At 42.2% G+C, this 20,149-nt stretch overlaps 1 protein-coding gene across 2 annotated transcripts in view; it reads right to left on the bottom strand.

The window, feature by feature from the left end:
- Positions 1-1,542: 1,542 nt before the first annotated feature.
- The window catches only part of LOC115129600 (mediator of RNA polymerase II transcription subunit 12), an 83,772-nt gene continuing 65,165 nt past the window's right edge, over positions 1,543-20,149 (bottom strand). The window contains exons 37-44 of one of the 2 annotated variants that reach the window (XM_029660146.2): positions 8,764-8,914; positions 8,152-8,357; positions 7,596-7,670; positions 7,165-7,394; positions 6,139-6,298; positions 5,547-5,753; positions 2,267-2,348; positions 1,543-1,999 (exon numbers count right to left, since the gene is read on the bottom strand). In XM_029660146.2, coding sequence (XP_029516006.2) covers positions 1,962-1,999; positions 2,267-2,348; positions 5,547-5,753; positions 6,139-6,298; positions 7,165-7,394; positions 7,596-7,670; positions 8,152-8,357; positions 8,764-8,914 — 1,149 coding nt within the window. In that variant the 3' untranslated portion in view covers positions 1,543-1,961. The other variant, XM_065018693.1, reaches the window with a different exon arrangement.

Here is a 20,149-nt window from a genome sequence, read left to right as displayed (position 1 = left end):
AGTGTTGCGTCTCTGTCCCTCTCTATATCTTTTGTAACAAGCCACCATATTGTGTCAGTCCGCTAGGGACCTGTTTCTAATGTATTAAGTGTGTATGTTTATCCTGTGTTACCATTTAGTTAGCTAGTAAATAATTAAACCAATTTGTGTAGTACTGAATCATAAGGCTCAGGTTTTTGCAGATGCAGGAGGTTACGACTATTCAGAATGATGACATGATACGAGGTTATGGTTTAATAAGTTGCTGTTTATGGATGTGATAGGTAAAGTCCTTTAGCGTTTAATTCTGGAGATGGTAACTCTTTCAAGAACCGCTCTCGTAGTGCCTCAAATCCTAATGAGTTAATTGTTACATGATTCATTTAAAAATCTGGTAACAATTAAGCATAGTTGATTAGATAAATAAGTAATCAGATTAATGAAAGTAAAGTCACAACAACCTCCAATTAGCCAATGGTATTCCTAGACTCAGCGCTGCTCAGTCTGTGGGTCAACCCATTTCAGCGCCATGGCGCTGTCCACCACCAACACATTCACTTGTCGAAATTTTGTCGACTCACACACACACCTACTTGCATTCTAACATCTGGCTTTGTGTCTTTTTTCATTCTGATGAAGGCCAAGATGGAAACGTCATTGATTTGAATTGTTCTAAATAAAGGACTTCAACAGTTTTGCCAGTTTTTACCCATTTAAATCCTATTCACAAAATAAAAAAGTGCATAATTGAGTTTACCCCATCGACTGGGTTCATCAGTGGTCATGACAACTCCGTTTGCATCGTCTCTGGTATTAGGATGGTAGCCTATGGCCAGTTAGAAAGTGGTTATAGAGCCTTCAAAATGGCCACCTATTCCCATTGTGCACTACATCTGACCAGAACCAGGGTGCCATTTGAGACAAAGCAATAGCCTTTAGTACATTAGCTTACCTTTTTGGTAAGAACTTGAAGCGGTGAGTCACCCACAGCCAAGTCTGCCATATTTCTCACTGCTCAACCACTTGTTGTTCTGTCCAATGAAAGCATCTGTCTCATCATTAAGGCAGGGGCATGGTTTTTGATCAAAAGACCTGCAGCTCGCATGCAGAAGAAAATACATCTTTATATTTTTTTGATTGGATTGGTCTTTTACAGTATATCTAACAGGGCTTTCATTGTTAAAATATTCCATGACTTTCCGTCAACCTTAGAATTTACATGACAATGGCCAAAAGCTCCCATTGTGTCTGGTGCAGTTGTAATGTGGAGAAAGAACTGGAAAAATATTAATTTCCAATTAGTTATCCATATACAAAATTATATGATTTACCATGATTGCACCAATTCCTCTATTACTTTCCCTCTGGAATGCTTATAATACAATTCCATGACATCCCAGAACCCTGATTAAATTAAAAATAAAGATACTAAAGACAATCAATAGTGGATAATAATGAGTCATTGCCTTTCAATATCATTAATAATATCCTGATTGTCACATTGACCCTTATCAGACATCTTCATCAAGATGAAGACTGCACCAGACACTAATACAAGACAAAAACTGACATGATATTTTAATGAGAAATACACTAAACTGAAAAATTTGACAAACTAAACAAACAAAAAAAGTGCATTCTTATAATTTCTTGTATTTTTTTTTTATACATAGACTCTTCCATTATTCTTTATGATCATAATATTTCACAGCACAATCCCTCCTTGGATTTTCAGAAATGACATGACTGAAGTTGAGAAGGTTTTCGAACGGCATGTTGAGCCTCTGTGGTTGAGTTGTGGGTTCATCTGTCTAGTCGTCCTTCTTGGCCAATAGCACCATTTCCCCCCTAAGAGCCTACACCTCTAAAACAGGGGCCTGCTGGGCATTGGACACATCTGCCAATCTATGGGCTGGCTGGGAACACTCCCATACACAGGGTATCCCTATCCTTCCACACACACTAATATACAACAAGCACTATCAGTAATATGAGTTGGTGTTCTGTCCAGGTTGTGTATCTGGAGAAAAGAAAAGCACTTGTTATCAACAGACCTAAAATGACTGGAAATTGTGAAAAAATGTCACATTTAGACTACAAAGCACAATACGCAATACAAGATAGAATTGTTGACAATATCAGCGGTTTCATTAGGGCACCCAACAGAAAACATTTTAAATGTGCACTTCTTATTGGACAAATCCAGGTAGTACCTCCCTAAACCTGGGGTTAATACAAGGCTGTAACAAATCTCACTAAAGTTAATTGACATGAGTGTCTTTCTTACTTGAGAGTTGTTGTTGGAGCTGCCTGACCAGTGCTGCAGTCTGCTGCTGCTGTTGAGTCTGTTGCATCCCCTGTCGTGGGAACTGAGACAAACACACTAACAATATTACATTTCGTTCGTTGAAAGTACAGACATACTATAACTTTTTTTCAATGGGAGTCTGTCGTTGACAAGATGATTGCCCGTCAAAAAACGCACAATATATGGGCCTTTGTGCGTATGCAACTCGTCCCAAAAATAGTTGACTCGAGTTAAACTTTGAAAGACAAAAACGGACAATATACAGTGTGGCAAAAAGTATTTAGTCAGCCACCAATTGTGCAAGTTCTCCCACTTAAAAAGATGAGAGAGGCCTGTAATTTTCATCATAGGTACACTTTAACTATGACAGACAAAATGAGGGAAAAAAATCCAGAAAATCACATTGTAGGATTTTTAATGAATTTATTTGCAAATTATGGTGTAAAATAAGTATTTGGTCAATAACAAAAGTTTCTCAATACTTTGTTATATACCCTTTGTTGGCAATAACAGAGGTCAAACGTTTTCTGTAAGTCTTCACAAGGTTTTCACACTGTTGCTGGTATTTTGGCCCATTCCTCCATGCAGATCTCCTCTAGAACAGTGATGTTTTGGGGCTGTTGCTGGGCAACACGGACTTTCAACTCCCTCCAAAGATTTTCTATGGGGTTAAGATCTGGAGACTGGCTAGGCCACTCCAGGACCTTGAAATGCTTCTTACGAAGCCACTCCTTCGTTGCCCGGGCGGTGTGTTTGGGGTCATTGTCATGCTGAAAGACCCAGCCACGTTTCATCTTCGATGCCCTTGCTGATGGAAGGAGGTTTTCACTCCAAATCTCACGATACATGGCCCCATTCATTCTTTCCTTTACACGGATCAGTCGTCCTGGTCCCTTTGCAGAAAAACAGCCCCAAAGCATGATGTTTCCACCCCCATGCTTCACAGTAGGTATGGTGTTCTTTGGATGCAATTCAGCATTCTTTGTCCTCCAAACACAACGAGTTGAGTTTTTACCAAAAAGTTATATTTTGGTTTCATCTGACCATATGACATTCTCCCAATCTTCTTCTGGATCATCCAAATGCTCTCTAGCAAACTTCAGACGGGCCTGGACATGTACTGGCTTAAGCAGGGGGACACGTCTGGCACTGCAGGATTTGAGTCCTTGGCGGCGTAGTGTGTTACAGATGGTAGGCTTTGTTACTTTGGTCCCAGCTTTCTGCAGGTCATTCACTAGGTCCCCCCGTGCGGTTCTGGGATTTTTGCTCACCGTTCTTGTGATCATTTTGACCCCACGGGGTGAGATCTTGCGTGGAGCCCCAGATCGAGGGAGATTATCAGTGGTCTTGTATGTCTTCCATTTCCTAATAATTGCTCCCACAGTTGATTTCTTCAAACCAAGCTGGTTACCCATTGCAGATTCAGTCTTCCCAGCCTGGTGCAGATCTACAATTTTGTTTCTGGTGTCCTTTGACAGCTCTTTGGTCTTGGCCATAGTGGAGTTTGGAGTGTTTGAGGTTGTGGACAGGTGTATTTTATACTGATAACAAGTTCAAACAGGTGCCATTAATACAGGTAATGAGTGGGACAGAGGAGCCTCTTAAAGAAGAAGTTACAGGTCTGTGAGAGCCAGAAATTGTGCTTGTTTGTAGGTGACCAAATACTTATTTTCCACCATAATTTGCAAATAAATTCATTAACAATCCTACAATGTGATTTTCTGGATTTTTTTTCTTCTCATTTTGTCTGTCATAGTTGAAGTGTACCTATGATGAAAATTACAGGCCTTTCTCATCTTTTTAAGTAGGAGAACCTTTATTTTTTATTTCGCCTTTATTTAACCAGGTAGGCTAGTTGAGAACAAGTTCTCATTTGCAACTGCGAACTTCCACAATTGGTGGCTGACTAAATAATTTTTTGCCCACTGTATGCAAAAACATTTCTTATTCTTAGTCTGGCTATGGCCTGAGAGTCCTGTACTAGTGAATCTCTGATATCAATTCTCTGCGAGGGCCACAACTGGCAATAAGGCAGTAGTTCCCTCTAGCCCTCCTTAGTATCTTAGTTTCCTCCATATTACTTATATTATATCCTTATACACTGATAGTGTGAGTGGATTGATGCTTTTTTGCACTAATCTCTTTTCTCATAACATATGCTGCTGTTACGGTTTATTATTCATTATGTTGCCTAGTCACTTTATCACCACCTACACTGAGTATACAAAACATTAAGAACACCTGCTCTTTCCATGACAGACTGACCAGGTGAATCAAGTTGAAAGGTATGCCTTATTGATGTCACTTGTTTTATCCACTTCATTCAGTGTGGATGAAGGGGAGGAGACAAATTAAAGAAGGATTTTATAACCTTAGGACATGCATTGTGTGCCATTTAGAAGGTGAATGGGTAAGACAAAATATTTAAGTCCCTTTGAACGGGGTATGGTAGTAGGTGCCAGGCGCAAGCAACTGTTTGTCAAGAATTGCAATGCTAATGTCTTTTTTTAACGTTCAACAGTTCCGTGTGCATCAAGAATGGTCCACCACTCAAAAGACATCCAACCAACTTGATAAATGTGAGAAGCATTGGAGTAAACGTGAACAAGCGTCCCTGTGGAATGCTTTCAACACCCATGCCCCAGCGAATTGAGGCTGTTCTGAGGGCAAAAAAAAGAGGGGAGGGGGGGGGGGGGGTGCAACGCAACATTAGAAAGGTGTTCCTAATGCTTTGTACACTATGAATAAAATCTATTTTCAATCTATCGTGCCGACCCCGACCTCTATCCGATAACACGGCTAGTGCCAACCCAGAGGGGCATAGTAGCCATGCCTTGCCTGAACCAGGCTGGACAAAAGCAGTGTGTGCTAACCTTAAACTTAACCATCCTCCCTGGAAAGTTAGAGTAGCAAAAACTGTTCAGGTCAGAGTGATAATTGGAAATAGATCTAGGTGTAGTAGGGCTGGGATTTTATTTTGTACTTGTGGGGTGTTCCAGCAAGCAGGATCATTAAGTTAAGTTAGCCAGCTAACATTGATACATCAGATCTCTTACATTTTATGGTTCATTTTGAAAGCTAAACTTGAATGTGTTTGGTGGTTGTCAAGTCAATTATACCATGCTAATTTCAAATATATATTTCTCGAAAACATAAAAATAATTCAGAATTTTTGGGACAGTTAGCTGGCTAATTTGATCCGTCCTTTTGGAACTGCCCCTTGGCAATTTGACTGTATCATCCTCTAAGTTGGACGTACCATGGGTTGCTGTGGGGGCATGGGCTGCATGCCCAGGGCCTGGTTCTGAGCCTGGGCACCGGAGGGCGGTGCTGACGCTACTTGCTGCTGTTGTTGTGGTTGTTGTTGCTGCTGCTGAACTTGTTGGGGCTGGACCTGATGTTGCTGTTGAACTTGCTGTTGTTGAACCTGTTGTTGTTGAGCTTGCTGCTGAGCCTGCTGCTGGGCCTATAGGAGACAGGGACAAATACAGAAACAGAGCAGGGTGACACCATAGTACAACTATACAGGAATTCTTACACTCACTATATGTCATGCTAGAGCACGGGTGGGCAAACTACGGCCTGTGGGTCCCGCGATCCCATTCAATCCGCTGGTCCTCTGAAAATAATTAAACAGAAATAGATATTTGCGGCACTCAGTTGAAATCCCAATGTGGCCCCTGTGCTAGACCATCAGTTGAATAATTGTGGAAGTGATTGTTTAGATCTAGACCGCATTGAGTGGCAATAGCAGTACATGTGTAGTTAAAATATAATCAATACACTGTTCCATGTTGGTCTGTAGTGTTAGATATTGCTAGTAGAAGACCTAGTAAATAGACAAAGCATACTCGGAGTGCCTGCTGTCTGAGGTACTGCTGCTGTTGCTGCTGGGCCTGCTGCTGCTCAGCAAGCATCTGGTTTGGTCTCATTCCCGGGTGGACCCCCTGCGTACCCATGTGGCTCAGGCCCTGCATGACGGGAGCCTGATGGATGGACTGGTGGGGAAACCTGGAGATGGTGGAAGAGATTCACATTCAGAGGACCAGTACATCATCAAATGTTTCACAAATACACCACTGTCTTGAATAAGGTCACTGTTGCCCATTACAGTGCTACAGAATGAAAGGAAAAAGTGTTCTGCGACTACACTGTCAAATGTTTGCATTCATGTCAAAGGAAATCAGAGTGCAGTTTATGGGTGGGGTTGACTTTGATAACTCTGTACCCAGATACTAGGCAGTGATGCTAAATGTGACAAAGTCTTGATATGTGCAAGAAAAAGGAGTGAAAGAAGGCGCTCCATGAACACCATATTAGCGAAGGCACGATACCAGTATTGGGATACTTGTTAGTATCGTGGCAAGGAAACAAAACACGAAACGTCTTTAACTTCTGTATGAAAACAGCCCTAATGTTGGAAACAAATAGCATTATGTTGTCATTTAAAGTCACATTTACAAATTCTCCAAGCTATAGCACACAATATTTTAAATACAGCATGTTTTTACATTGACATTTTAGTCATTTAGGTGATGCTCTTATCCAGAGCGACTTATAGGAGCAATTATGATTAAGTGCTTTGCTCAAGGGCACAGACACCTTTTTCACCTAGTCGGCCCGGGGATTCGAACCAGCAACCTTTCGGTTACTGGACCTACACTTAATCGCTACTCTACCTGCCACCCCAGGACCAAAGAGTTTGCTCTGCTTCATGTTTCAGGCTGTGACAATACTGGTATTGTCACAGCCCTACACAATATGAGACAAAAGTAGCCAAAATATCCTTGATAATGGACAGCAGACATCCCTGTGCTATTGGAGTGCAGTGTATTGTCCAAACCCCCACCACTCTTCAACTCTTCCCTCTTGCCCACCTCTGTGTGTTTTGCATGGTGTGCGAGTAGCCCGGTGCCTGCTGGTGAACGTAGCCGCTGGGCCTCTGTACCATCTGCCTCAGAGAGTCCACCACACCCAGGTTGGCCCCCGGGTGGCTTCCCTGGAAACCCTGGTTCCCGTACGACGGAGGGACTATACCACCCACCTGGGAGGGATGCGGCTGCATCCCCATGTGGGAGCCGTACGTGGTATAGCCCTGGGAGATGTTCTGTACATGAATGTTAATGTTAATGAAAATAATAGGACAAATATGCAGAGAGGAGAAAGAAGGAATAGAGGACACTAGTTTATGCATAGGGTCAAATTCAGTGTTGAAGGAAATAGAAGGATAAGAAAACAGGTTTTACAGGTACATCTGGAAAGAAATGACATGACATTTTAGCAAAAGTGTCTCATCTGAAAGACTTGCCTGAGTTGACTGCACGGAGCCGTATTGTTGGTTGGGAGTCATCTGTCGCATCTGTTGTCCAATAATACTCTGGTTCTGAAAACGGCAAGAGACAACGTTCCAACGTTCTTAAAAAGCAATGTGCTGCTTTCTACAACTGAAGTTAAACTTTTTTATTTTTTTCTTCACGGGTGGCAGGTAGCTTAGCGGTTAAGAGTGTTGGGCCAGTAACTGAAAAGTCGCTGGTTCGAATCCCTGAGCCGGCAAGTTAATCCCCAACAACAACTTCTCTCCGGGCACCGATGAAGTGGATGTCAATTAAGGCATCCCCCTGCACCTCTCTGATTCAGAAGGGCTGGGTTAAATGTGGAAGACACATTTGAGGTTGAATGCATTCAGTTGTGCAAATGTATCTACATGCGTACAGTGAAAGCCAGGTTCAAGATCCTATTCTATGAGCATGTTAATAACACATCTAGCAAACCCCTCAACACCACACTGGGGGAGGTCCAGTCGAGAATAACCTCTGTACTCACTACTGTCCCATTCCAATGGAGTCTAGTCACTGCAAACTCACCAGTCTGACCTGCAGATGCTGGCGCAGGATCTGGCCCTGCGGTATGTTGGGCTGGGGCTTATAGCCCATAGGGTACTGCTTTTCCATGCCAATCATGCCAGGCATGCCACCTGGCATCACACCCGGGTAGTTGGGCCGCGTGGGCATCATCTTGCCCATCTGAGGGTTCCGGGTTGGTCGGTACGGGGTGTCCAAACCAGGGCCCCCTGAAGGGGAAAAGGATGAGAATTTAAGTCAAAATGACAAAAAGCCACCACAGCATTAATATCCGTTTCAGATAATCAAGGTCTTGAAGATTTCGGTTGATAAGCAGAATCGTGTGTTTTAGTGCTGGGCTGTAAACTTAACATGGTGTCGATTGACCATGGTTGGTGATGATCAAAAGCTAAACACGCCTCACTTAAAACGGTCATGAGAGGAATACAGGTTCCAGAGTGTTTTTTCATGATATTGTGAAAACTAACTAGTAATAACTAAAACAGGGCCCATATTCATCAATATCAAAGTAGAGTGCTGGCCTAGGATCAGTAACTGTTTTCAATATGATTTAAAAGGCTAAACTCCTCATAAATTAGAACCCTGGTCTTAGACAATGATAATGTTGGCACTGACCTGGAGGTAGAGGCTGGTTCTGGGCATACATGCCCATGGCCTGCTGGCTGTAGCCTAACCTGTTGTAGGGGTGAGTTTGCTGGCCCATGAGGATCTCTGGGGGCAAACCTGTCCCATAAGGCACTCCACCCTGGGTACGTGTCACAAAGTCCTGGAGAGAGAAGACAAACACATTCTACGAGACACACTACACATATACTGTATAATGGTAATATGTGCAACAACAATATCATCCAGCTTTTGTACTTTTAGAATTAATATTATTAGACAAGACATACATTGTTGTCCTTCAAATCCCTCAAGATGACACTCATGAGTGCTCAGTGATTTCAGAGTCCTTAAATCTATGACTACTTTTACATTTCTACCATAACTAGCCTAATCCAAAAAGACCTATTCCTAGATCTGAAGGGATTGGACAGGTATAAGCAATATGGTTGTCACTCCATCTTGCCTTCTGATAGGTTAGGTGGAATTTGCACCATATTCTTCAGACCTATCCTATTCTTTATAGTCTACACAAATGCCAAGGGTACAGGGCCTAGGGATGTTGCGGTGACCACACCGACGGTCACGAGTCATGAAGGCATTCCACATGACCGCTTAGTCACGGTAATTAGGCTTCTCCAAGCTCTGATGCTGCTGATGGTAATTAGTAGTGATAAAATAATGTATATGTGAAAGATAATGTTAAAATAATTCCACTCTGAAACCTTATAACTGTATGAAATTGATTATAATCATAAAATTATAATCTGATGATGTGTGTAGTTTAGGTCGGAATTAGGTTAAACAATGTATAGTGGAAAAACACAGACTGTCTGAGCAAGGCGTAGCTTAGGATTTGAACTTGTGTGTGTGTGTGCCAAGTAAAATACCGAAGAACAATTCAAACTGTGTTTGGACCGACCTGGCTAAGCCTCTGAGACTTGGGAGAGGACAGGGAGTACTTCTCAAGGTCTCCCTAATCTCGGGGGAATGGAACTGTCGGCTAGTGATACAAAGTGGTGCGACCTGTGGAGAAGGATAACACTCACCTACTGTTTGTGTAGAAGTACAGTGGGGTAAAAAAAGTATTTAGTCAGCCACCAATTGTGCAAGTTCTCCCACTTAAAAAGACGAGAGATGCATGTAATTTTCCTCATAGGTACACTTCAACTATGACAGACAAAATGAGAAAAAAAAATCCAGAAAATCACATTGTAGGATTTTTAATGAATTTATTTGCAAATGTGATTTTCTGGATTTTTTTCTCTCATTTTGTCTGTCATAGTTGAAGTGTACCTATGATGAAAATTGCAGGCCTCTCATCTTTTTAAGTGGGAGAACTTGCACAATTGGTGGCTGACTAAATACTTTTTTGCCCCACTATGTGCGCAGCTATAAAATTGATGTTTTTGTATTCTTGACTTTACAACGTTCTCTTTTTGCATAAGCTGAGTCTTTGAATAATTATTATTAAACCCGTGGTCTTACAGATCCCGGGGATTGGTCAGAGCTATTGATTGTCAGTTGTTATCATTGGGATTGAAAATCCTCGTGACAAGTAGCCTACCAAATTTGCTAACTGCCTGGTACTCCGCACTCAATTTTACCTCTAACATCAACGCAAATGTCATCGAAAATCTAATCAAACACTTCATGAGAGCCCATGAGCTCATGTTGCGCAACATTTCAATAGGCTATGTAATTACTAGAGAAAACAGAGTGATAGCCTCTATTAAAAATTGGAGGATCCCATTAGCTTTCTATAGGCTTGGCCTACTATCATTATTTTTCAACTTTTCTAATACTAAGCGTATTGCTTATCTTTACAACAGGAGTATAGCCTACCTGGCTGGCATGAAAATGAACCACGGGAAAAGCGTCCTCTATTCTCTATTTAAGTGCATACAGTACCAGTCAAAAGATTAGGTGTATACAATCATTCAAGGGTTCTTTATTTTTTACTATTTTATAAATGGTAAAATAATGGTGAAGACATCACAACTATGAAAAAATATAAGGAATCATATAGTCACCAAAAAAGTGTTAAATCAAAATATATTTTATATTTGAGATTCTTTAAAGTAGCCACCCTTTGCCTTGATGACAGCTCTGCACACTCTTGGCATTATCTCAACTAGCTTCATGAGGTAGTCACCTGGAATGCATTTCAATTAACAGGTGTGCCTTGTGAAAAGTTAATTTGTGGAATTTCTTTCCTTAATGCGTTTGAGCCAATCAGTTGTGTTGTGACAAGGTAGGGGTTGTAAACAGAAGATAGGTCTATTTTGTAAAAGAACAAGTCCATATGGAAAAAACAGCTCAAATAAGCAAAGAGAAACGACAGTCCATCATTACTTTCAGACACGAAGGTCAGTCAATACAGAACATTTCAAGAACTTTCAAAGTTTCTTCAAGTGCAGTCGCAAAAACCATCAAGCGCTATGTTGAAACTGGCTCTCATGAGGACCACCACAGGATAGGAAAACCCAGAGTTACCTCTGCTGCAGAGTTACCTCTGCTGCAATCTGTAATTTGGTCTGATGAGATTTTTGGTTCCAACCGCCGTCTCTATGTGAGACGCAAAGTAGGTGAATGGATGATCTCCGCATGTGTGGATCCCACCGTGAATCATGAAGGAGGTGGTGTGATGGTGCTTTGCTGGTGACATTGATTTATTTAGAATTCAAGGCACACTTAACCAGCATCGCTACCACAGCATTACGCACCGATACACCATCCCATCTGGTTTGCGCTTAGTGGGACGGTCATTTGTTTTTCAACAGGACAATGACTCAACACACCTCCAGGCTGTGTAAGGGCTATTTGACCAAGAAGGAGAATGAAGGTGTGCCGGATCAGATGACCTGGCCTCCACAATCACCCGACCTTAACCCAACTGAGATGGTTTGGAATGAGTTGGACCGCAGAGTGAACGAAAAGCAGCGAACAAGTGCTCAGCATGTGGGAACTCCAACAGCGTTGGAAAGCATTCCAAGTGAAGCTGATTGATAGAATGCCAAGAGTGTGCAAAACTGTCATCAAGGCAAAGGGTGGCTACCTTGAAGAATCTAAAATATATGTTGATTTGTTTAACACTTTTTTGGTTACTACATGATTCAATATATTTTATTTCATAGATTTGATGTATTCACTATTATTCTACAACGTAGAAAATAGTCCAAATAAAGAACAACCCTTGAATGAGTACTGTAGATTATGTATTTTTCCCCTGCCCCTGTTTAAAGACAGGTGCATGATAATGGTCCCTTCTACAGTGGTTCATCCTTTAAAAGTTGTGCGCTTATGCCGCGGGACTTTGAGGTACCCAGCGCCACGGCTTCGTCGCTCCAGACCACCGCAGGGGAGCGTTCGGGCCCCAAGGTTATTATATGACCAATCATATCGAGTGGTTCCAATGACGAATTTGACGTTATGCCACACATCGCCGGCGACTTTCTTCAGGAAAAAATGTCTGACAAAAACATTATGGTGGAAGCAAATGTAAGTAATTATAACTTCATAACGAGTCCAAAAAAAATTACAATTGAGAGGAATATGTTAGTTAATGTAGAGAAACGATTGTGAATATTTTTTCATCATAAAGTTAATTTACAAAGTTTTTTTCAGTCATATCCAATACCAGGTGTATCAAACCCCATTCTTTGAATGATGCTGTGTCTGCATGTATGTATTACAATTATACACTTCAACAGTGTTTACCGCTCCTGGGACATCAATGATTACACATTGTAACTATGCAATAGACTAGAAACATGATTTAAGTAAAAGGCTGATTTGTAATTCATATATACAGAAAAAAACAGTACAATACATTTCCTATGCATATCTAACTCCCATTATCTGCATTAATCTGAGGTTCTCCCAGCCATGCAGACGATAGAAAACAGGGCAGCAAAGTTTATTTGTCACCAGAGTGGTTTAGAGCATTTTACTATTTGCATGTGAATAACCAGACCTTCATACAAACTTACTATGCTGAATTCTTGACGCACAACCGAAGGTGCTGCCATATCCTGCCAGCACACCCACAAGCAAACCACTCAGGCGGAGAATGACGTGTGGAAGAGTGTGAGGAACGACATGGGAGTAACAATCCGGGCTATTTGCAGTGAGACCGGCGTAATAATGTAATGAAACAAGCAGGGAGCAGGTTTCATACCCTCAACATTCTAGCCCGAAGTCCAGCAGGCTATCAACTGTGCCCAAATGTATTAATTGGGGTTGGGGACGATTGTGGCTAAAAACACTATCAATTGGAATCTTTAACAAGTGGAAAAGGGGAAAAAGTATTCGTTTTTCACAAGGGTAGCAGGATGTGAATTCTGCTAATAACATTTCTAGGATGAGCTAGTAGCTGAACAATAGACTATTCAACCTTTACTAAAGAATCGTCTAATAGCCAAGCTAGGTGTGAAACCCCCTCCAACTTGCAACTAATCATTTGTGTCAACCTTTCCACATCTACTGGGTATTCACTGCTCAAAAAATAAAGGGAACACTTAAACAACACAATGTAACTCCAAGTCAATCACACTTCTGTGAAATCAAACTGTCCACTTAAGGAAGCAACACTGATTGCTATAAATTTCACATGCTGTTGTGCAAATAGAATACACAACAGGTGGAAATTATAGGCAATTTGTCACGGTTCATGACCTCTCTCTCTCTCTCTCTCTCTCTCTCTCTCTCTCTCTCTCTCTCTCTCTCTCTCTCTCTCTCTCTCTCTCTCTCTCTCTCTCTCTCTCTCTCTCTCTCTCTCTCTCTCTCTCTCTCTCTCTCTCTCTCTCTCTCTCTCTCTCTCTCTCTCTCTCTCTCTCTCTCTCTCTCTCTCTCTCTCTCTCTCTCTCTCTCTCTCTCTCTCTCTCTCTCTGATTGTCTGCGCCAGCTGGAATCACTTATCTTCCCTTTATATGTTCTGTAACCAGTGTTTCTTGTTGTCAGATCGTTGTTACTTCCCTGAGGTTGTGTCGTGTGTCCGTGCTCATCTCTCGCCGCCCTTGTGTGGATTATCTGCTGTGCTCCTTCCTACCCATCCGGACACTCTCCCCTGGGTTTCTCAGCACGCTTTCATAGGAGGATGCGCCCTAGTCCCTGGGTCGGATTCCGTCTGAGTACAGTCTGTCTGTCCTGTTGCTGCTGTAACCTGTATTCATTAAACCATCGTTGCTTGCATCTTGCATCCGCCTCTGTATTGTTACACAATTAGCAAGACACGCCCAATAAAAGAGTGGTTCTGCAGGTGGTGACCACAGACCACTTCTCAGTTCCTATGCTTCCTGGCTGATGTTTTGGTCACTTTTGAATGCTGACGGTGCTTTCACTCTAGTGGTAGCATAAGACGGAGTCTACAACCCACACAAGTGGCTCAGGTAGTGCAGCTCATCCAGTATGGCACATCAATGCGAGCTGTGGCAAGAAGGTTTGCTGCGTCTGTCAGGGTAGTGTCCAGAGCATGGAGGCGCTACCAGGAGACAGGCCAGAACATTAGGAGACGTGGAGGAGGCCGTAGGAGGGCAACAACCCAGCAGCAGGACCGCTACCTCCGCCTTTGTGCAAGGAGGAGCACTGCCAGAGCCCTGCAAAATGACCTCCAGCAGGCCACAAATGTGCATGTGTCTGCTCAAACGGTCAGAAACAGACTCCATGAGGGCCCGACGTCCACAGGTGGGGGTTGTGCTTACAGCCCAACACCGTGCAGGACGTTTGGCATTTGCCAGAGAACACCAAGATTGGCAAATTCGCCAATGGCGCCCTGTGCTCTTCACAGATGAAAGCAGGTTTACACTGAGCACATGTGACAGACGTGACAGGGTCTGGAGACGCCGTGGAGAACGTTCCGCTGCCTGCAACATCCTCCAGCATGACCGGTTTGGCGGTGGGTCAGTCATGGTGTGTGGTGGAATTTCTTTGGGGTGCCGCACAGCCCTCCATGTACCGAGATGAGATCCTCAGACCCCTTGTGAGACCATATGCTGGTGCAGTTGGCCCTGGGTTCCTCCTAATGCAAGACAATGCTAGACCTCATGTCGCTGGAGTGTGTCAGCAGTTCTTGCAAGAGGAAGGCATTGATGCTATGGACTGGCCCTCCCATTCCCCAGACCCGAATCCAATTGAGCACATCTGGGACATCATGTCTCGCTCCATCCACCAACGCCACGTTGCACCACAGACTGTCCAGGAGTTGGCAGATGCTTTAGTCCAGGTCTGGGAGGAGATCCCTCAGGAGACCATCCGCTACCTCATCAGGAGCATGCCCAGGCGTTGTAGGGAGGTCATACAGGCACGTGGAGGCCACACACACTACTGAGCCTAATTTTGACTTGTTTTAAGGACATTACATCAAAGTTGGATCAGCCTGTAGTGTGGTTTTCCACTTTAATTTTGAGTGTGACTCCAAATCCAGACCTCCGTGGGTTGATAAATTTGATTTCCATTGATCATTTTTGTGTGATTTTGTTGTCAGCACATTCAACTATGTAAAGAAAAAGTATTTAATAAGAATATTTCATTCAGATCTAGGATGTGTTATTTTAGTGTTCCCTTTATTTTTCTGAGCAGTGTACACACACACACACACAGTTGAAAGTTTACATACACTTAGGTTGGAGTCATTAAAACTCATTTTTCAATCACTCCACAAATGTCTTGTTAACAAACTATAGTTTTGACAAGTAGGTAAGGACATCTACTTTGTGCATGACACAATACATTTTTCCAACAATTGTTTATAGACAGATTATTTCACTGTATCACAATTCCAGTGGGTCAGAAGTTTACATACACTAAGTTGATTGTGCCTTTAAACAGCCTGGAAAATTCCAGAAAATTATATCATGGCTTTAGAAGCTTTTGATGGGCTAATTTACATAATTTTAGTCAATTGGAGGTGTACCTGTGGATGTATTTCAAGGCCGACCTTCAAACTCGGTGCCTCTTTGCTTGACATCATGGGAAAATCAAAAGAAATCAGCCAAGACCCCAGAAAAGGTCTGGTTCATCCACGTTCATCTGTACAAACAATAGTACGCAAGTATAAACACCATGGGACCACGCAGCCGTCGTACCGCTCAGGAAGGAGATGCGTTCTGTCTCCTAGAGATGAACGTACTTTGGTGCGAAAGAGGAAATCAATCCCAGAACAGCAGATGCTGGAGGAAACAGGTACAAAAGTATCTATATCCACAGTAAAACGAGTCCTATATCGATATAACCTGAAAGGCCGCTCAGCAAGGAAGAAGCCACTGCTCCAAAACCGCCATAAAAAAGCCAGACTACGGTTGGCAACTGTACAAATAACATTATGACCACCATTATGTTTGGAGGAAAAAGAGGGAGGCCTGCAAGCTGAAGAACACCATCCCAACCGTGAAGCACAGGGGTGGCAGATTCATGCTGTGGGGGTGCTTTGCTGCAGGAGGGACTGGTCCACTTCACAAAATAGATGGCATCATGAGGGAGGAAAATTATGTGGATATATTGAAGCAACATCAGTCAGGAAGTTAAAGATTGGTCGCAAATGGGTCTTCCAAATGGACAATGACCCCAAACATACTTTCAAAGTTGTTGCAAAATGGTTTAAGGACAACAAAGTTAAGGTATTGGAGTGGCCATCACAAAGCCCTGACCTCAATCCTATAGAAAATTTGTGGGCAGAACTGAAAAAGTGTGCGCGAGCAGGGATGCCTACAAACCTGACTCAGTTACACCAGCTCTGTCAGGAGGAATGGGCCAAAATCCACCCAACTTATTGTGGGAAGCTTGTGGAAGGCTACATTAGACCAAAGTTAAACAATTTAAAGGCAATGCTACCAAATACTAATTGAGTGTATGTAAACTTCTGACCCACTGGGAATGTGATGAAAGAAATAAAAGCTCAAATAAATCACTCTACTATTATTCTGACATTTCACATTCTTAAAATAAAGTGCGATCCTAATTGACCTAGGACAGGGAATTTTTACTAGGATTAAATGTCAGGAACTGTGAAAAACTTGAGTTTAAATGTATTTGGCTGATTGCAAATAAGATTTTTTTCTCACCTGACTTGCCTAGTTATATAAAGGTTCAATTTAAAAACAACTGGCGGCAACCTCAGCACTATCGATAGGAGGTGAACAGTGGCTGGTGCTAAAAATATAGCTAACTTGTTATGCAAGTATTGCACACCAACAGATAGAGAAACAAGCCGAGCAATTCATTTCAACAATCTTCATTTTAATTTGACTAAAAAAAACAAGGCTTAATTGCAGTCTATTTCTTCAGAGCCTAAACCTATATAAAATAACTTAACTGGCTGTGGTAGACTATGAGGCTTAACAGCCTAACAGAAGTAGTATTTTTTTTTATTAGGCCTACTTACAATTGCAACTGGTCAAAAATGTAGCATCCTACATAAAACAATAATTTAAAAAAAAGTCTGCACATTCGAACTAAAACAATGTAACTAATAATGAAAAGCGCACATTTGTAAATCCCAAACTCTAAAATTAATTGGAAAGGTAGACAAATTATTTGTGAGATTGTGGTTACAATAAAGAATGTAAACAAGATGCTCTGTTTTATTTACAGTAGTGATGGACAACTGGAGGCATTTTGAAAACAGGTTTTTGAACACTTTTTCACAAGTGCACGGCAGGGTAGCCTAGTGGTTAGAGCGTTGGACTAGTGACCGGAAGGTTGTAAGTTCAAACCCCTGAGCTCACATGGTAAAAATCTGTCGTTCTGCCCCTGAACAGGCAGTTAACCCACTGTTCCTAGGCCGTCATTGAAAAAAAGAATTTGTTCTTAACTGACTTGCCTGGTTAAATAAAGGTTAAAAATAAATAAAAAACGGCAGCAGGTGCAGCCCATCATGCAAATGTTTCCTATTAGCAGGACAATAGACTTTTTATAGACCGGCTACTGTTGTGAAAATCCCTCAACTTGCAATGTATTCAATGCTTAAGCACTCCAAATTCTTACACTTCTAACTAAAAACAGCAGTAGAGTATTTCTTCAACATCTTGATGCTTTCGTTAATAAAATAATGAGAAAAAAGACACTTAAAATTTATTTAAACTACATTTTAGTCGCAGTTCCACCAAGCTCCACGACCACAGGTAAAACCTTGCTGAGATGATCAATGTTTTATTTTACCTTCGTTTAACTAGACAAGTCAGTTAAGAACACATTTTTATTTTCAATGATGGCCTAGGAACAGTGGGTTAACTGCCTTCCTTGTTCAGGGGCAGAACGACAGATTTGTACATTGCCAGCTCGGGGATTCGATCTTGCAACCTTTTGGTTACTAGTCCAACGCTCTAACCACTAGGCTACACTGCCGCCCCATGGTCTGCTAACTGCTAGGTTGCCTGACCCGGTCTGCTAACTGCAAGCTTGCCTGACCCGGTCTGCTAACTGCAAGCTTGCCTGACCCGGTCTGCTAACTGCAAGCTTGCCTGACCCGGTCTGCTAACTGCAAGCTTGCCTGACCCGGTCTGCTAACTGCTAGCCCCTGCTAACTGCTAGCTTGCCTGCCCCGATCTGCTAGCTTGCCAGCCCCGGTCTGCTAACTGCTAGCTTGTTTCAACCTCAGGAGGCTGAAGAAATTTGGCTTGTCACCAAAAACACACAAACTTCTACAGATGCACAATCGAGAGCATCCTGTCGGGCTGTATCACCGCCTGGTACGGCAACTGCTACGCACACAACCGTAAGGCTCTCCAGAGGGTAGTGAGGTCTGCACAACGCATCACCGGGTGAAAACTACCTGCCCTCCAGGACACCTACACCACCCGATGTCACAGGAAGGACAAAGATCATCAAGGACAACAACCACCCGAGCCACTGCCTGTTTGACCCTGCTATCATCCAGAAGGCGAGGTCAGTACAGGTGCATCAAAGCGGGGACAGAGAGACTGAAAAACAGCTTATCCTAAGGCCATCAGAATGTTAAACAGCCACCACTAACATTGAGTGGCTGCTGCCAACACACTGACTCAACTCCAGCCACTTTAATAATGGGAATGGATGGAAATTGATGTAAAATATATCACTAGCCACTTTAAACAATGCTACTTAATATAATGTTTACATACCCTACATTATTCATTTCATATGTATATGTATATACTGTACTCTATCATCTCTACTGCATCTTCATGTAATACATGTATCACTAGCCACTTTAAACTATGCCACTTTGTTTACATACCCTACATTACTAATCTCATATGTATATACTGTACTCGATACCATCTACTGTATCTTGCCTATGCCGTTCTGTACATATTCTTTATCCCTTTACACTTGTGTGTATAAGGTAGTAGTTTTGGAATTGTTAGGTTAGATTACTCGTTGGTTATTACTGCATTGTCGGAACTAGAAGCACAAGCATTTCGCTACACTCGCATTAACATCTGTTAACCATGTGTTTTGTGACGGCCCTGAATTTTTCTGAACCGTCTCAGTGCTTCTCCTTCCAATAGGGTGCTTTCCCTTTAATTCCCAATTAAATAGCCAGCATCAGCTGCGCAAAAGTGGGGTTGTGATGGAGACGTGAATGAGGATGTGTTCAACCCTCAGTTCCGAAGCTTCTCTATTCCGTTTGTTTTGTTGCCGTTAAACGTGTGTTTTGTAGGCTAATAGAGTTTACTCAGGATCGGATCCACTCTTTGCGTCCGTGGACTACACCTCTCCGTTCTTCGTGGCCTTTCTCCGCTGGAGATCTGTTGGTGGATTGGATTGTCTGACTGACCGACTGACTACCACCTTTTTGTATACGGTATTTCATTTGTTTTGATGTCATGTATACGGTGATGATTTATGTACTTAGTTGTAGTTGAGGACTTAGTAAGAGTTTATACGCTTTAAAGTTCTGTGGTAAAATTATTGTTATTGATTATATGATTAATACTGGGTTTACGCTACACAGAATGAACGGACAAACATTGCGTGACAAAAGTCACTTGAGTTCACTGAACTCCTTTACCGGGCTGGACTCTTTTTAGGCCTGAGGTACAGGACATTTCTGGAGGAACCAGAACTCATTGTGATATTATAATATGTGTGTGTAATCATTTATGTTGCTAATACAACCCACGCAAAATAATATAGTTGTTTTTGAAGTTCTTTCCTATGTTTTAAGGGTTTATGAAAAGTTTATTTCCATCCTAACTTTTGCATAAGTCCTTTGTATTGGTGTAGACTTGACGGACCAGATGGGACTCATTCCCTCCCAAACCAAAAGGAGAAACCAATGTTTTCTCTGGTAGGCAAAACCTACCTGGCACCCCTATAAATAATAACCTCAAGTCAAAACCGTTACAGTATGTGACAAATACATTTGATTTGATTTGATTTAGCCCCGGCCTACTAACTGTTAGCAGGCCGATGCTAA

The sequence above is a fragment of the Oncorhynchus nerka genome, linkage group LG5 (assembly GCF_034236695.1).
Source record: "Oncorhynchus nerka isolate Pitt River linkage group LG5, Oner_Uvic_2.0, whole genome shotgun sequence".
Lineage (NCBI taxonomy): Eukaryota > Metazoa > Chordata > Actinopteri > Salmoniformes > Salmonidae > Oncorhynchus > Oncorhynchus nerka.
Note: the sequence above shows the minus strand (reverse complement) of the source record. Positions and strands in the feature narration are given on the sequence as shown.